At 23.2% G+C, this 2309-nt stretch overlaps 1 protein-coding gene across 1 annotated transcript; it reads right to left on the bottom strand.

Moving 5' to 3' along the window:
• Positions 1-1206: 1206 nt before the first annotated feature.
• LOAG_14768 (hypothetical protein) lies at positions 1207-1864 on the bottom strand (the record flags this gene model as incomplete). The annotated part of the gene is made up of 2 exons (XM_003150261.1): positions 1207-1353; positions 1706-1864. 2 exons carry the CDS (start codon positions 1862-1864, stop codon positions 1207-1209), a joined length of 306 nt encoding a protein of 101 aa, XP_003150309.1.
• Between the last annotated feature and the right edge of the window lie 445 nt (positions 1865-2309).

Raw genomic sequence — 2309 nt, 5'->3', positions numbered from 1 at the left:
AATAAAAAAAGAAATTGTTAAATTTTAGAAAAAGGAACAATAAATGTATTACAAAATAAAAAATAAACAATAAACAATAAACAATAAAAAAAGAAATTGTTAAATTTTAGAAAAACGAACAACAAATGTATTACAAAATAAAAAATAAAAAATAAACAATAAACAATGAACAGTAAACAATAAACAATGAACAATAAACAACAAACGAACAATGAAAAATAAACAATAATGAATAAATAACAAACAAATTAAATAACAATTTTATTCATGCATTAAATACATACAATTACAATTTTATTCATGGAATCTCGAGTAAATTGCACTTCTATTCCCAATTTTTGTATCTTTTGAAATATTTTTTCGTTAATTTGATCAATACCACACCATATATATTTGTCAATTATTGTTGCTATCAATAGTTTGTCACTTTTTTTGCTATGTATACACAATCTGTGATAAATAATACAAATAATTTCTATGATAACAAATTACTAAAATAAAATAATCAAAATAGATTAAAAAATGATGAAATTAAATTAAACTAAACCGTTTTTGTTTGAATTTAATTTCCGGAATAATAGGTAATACACAATGAACTACTACAAAACATATTGGACATAAAAATCTTATTAACCATTCCATTGGATGTGAATTATTCATTGATTCTGGATCATACTGAAATAGATTAATACTTTTTATGATAAGATGAAAAACAAAAAAAAAAACTAAAATTAATAATAGTAGTGTATGGGGAAAAAATTAAAAAAATTAACGAATATTTAAAGTAACAAATAATTTTACATTAATCAAATAATCTTTGATCAAATAAAGCATTAATAGAAATAAATTTGTACTTATTAGAACTAAAAATTACATTATTTGATCATCTAATTTGGTGTTTTTTTTCTTATTTTTATTAAAATAATAAAAATAATATTTAAAGATAATTTGTAAGAGTAAAAAAAAAGAATTCTAAAATATATAAACAAAATAATCAGCACAGAGTAAAATAGTAAGTGATAAATTTAGCATGTTAGCTAAAAAAAAAAAAAACGAAAAAAGGATGGATTAAGTTAGAAGAGTCGAAAAATGAAAAAAAAAATTTCCGGTTTTTTTTTTTGAGTTTCCGTTTTTTTTTCTTTTTTACTATACCGGATGATTGTTATGATATTAATAACGAGAAAAATATCATTTATTCTATATATATTAACAGCTATAGTTATCAATGAAATCACGAACATTTCCGTTTTGTCTCATATAATGCTGGAAACATTTGAAATGTACACAATGTCCACATGTTCGAATATCGATACCAGCCGGAACATGAACCAAATTTGCATATTTCGGTGAATACTATAACAACAATCAAAAACACAAAAAATGGAAGAGAGAGAGAGAAAAAAAAACAAACGGAAGTTGAAAATAATGAAAAAAGAAAAATAAAAGATTGAATATCATTTATGCTCTGAATATCATTATCATTAAAACTTTGATATCATTGATACCATTAAAAACTTTGAATACCATTTAACTCTCTCCCTAGTTCCCTTATCAATAAGCTAACTCTCTCTCTCTCTTTCCAGTTACCTTATCAGTTAACTAATTAGCCTATTAGTGTTAGATGAAATTAAATCATCTATCATTTAGTTTAATTTAAATCTTTACATTTTTGTAAAATTCATTAAAATATGTTGGTAAAACTAACAGAATTTAAATATTGCCAATAGAAAAAATTGAACTTTTTCAGCATCACATCAGTTGTACAAATATTTTGACCATTTATTCCCATTCCCAATAAATTATCATCCAATGATAACAGTGAAGGATCAATTGATAATGCATGTTCAATGACTAAAATAATCATTTATTATTATCTATTTTAGTTCTGAATTATATTACCTTTCTATCTAAGTGAAATGCCTACCGTATTTCATAATAACGTTTCCATATTTTTGATGGATATGAAAAAAGCTATGGTCAAAATTATACGTAGCATACAGCAAAGTAAAGTAGAATAATACTCGATAAATGAATAATCGATAAGGATCAGAAGTTATCTAGCTGTCCAATAGTTGAATATGATTGATAAAGATCAGAAGTTATCTAGCTGCCCAATAGTTGAATATGATTAATAAAGATCAGAAGTTATCTAGCTGCCCAATAGTTGAATATGATTAATAAAGATCAGAAGTTAAAATAAAACAATCGAATGAAGCCATAATTTGACTAGCTAAATTTCAACAAAAAAATTGGGTAAAAATCAAATTCTATTCTGAAGAAGTAGCTAATTATTATTACTAATTGTTGTT

This window comes from Loa loa (genome assembly GCF_000183805.2).
Source record: "Loa loa unplaced genomic scaffold supercont3.333, whole genome shotgun sequence".
NCBI lineage: Eukaryota > Metazoa > Nematoda > Chromadorea > Rhabditida > Onchocercidae > Loa > Loa loa.
Note: the sequence above shows the minus strand (reverse complement) of the source record. Positions and strands in the feature narration are given on the sequence as shown.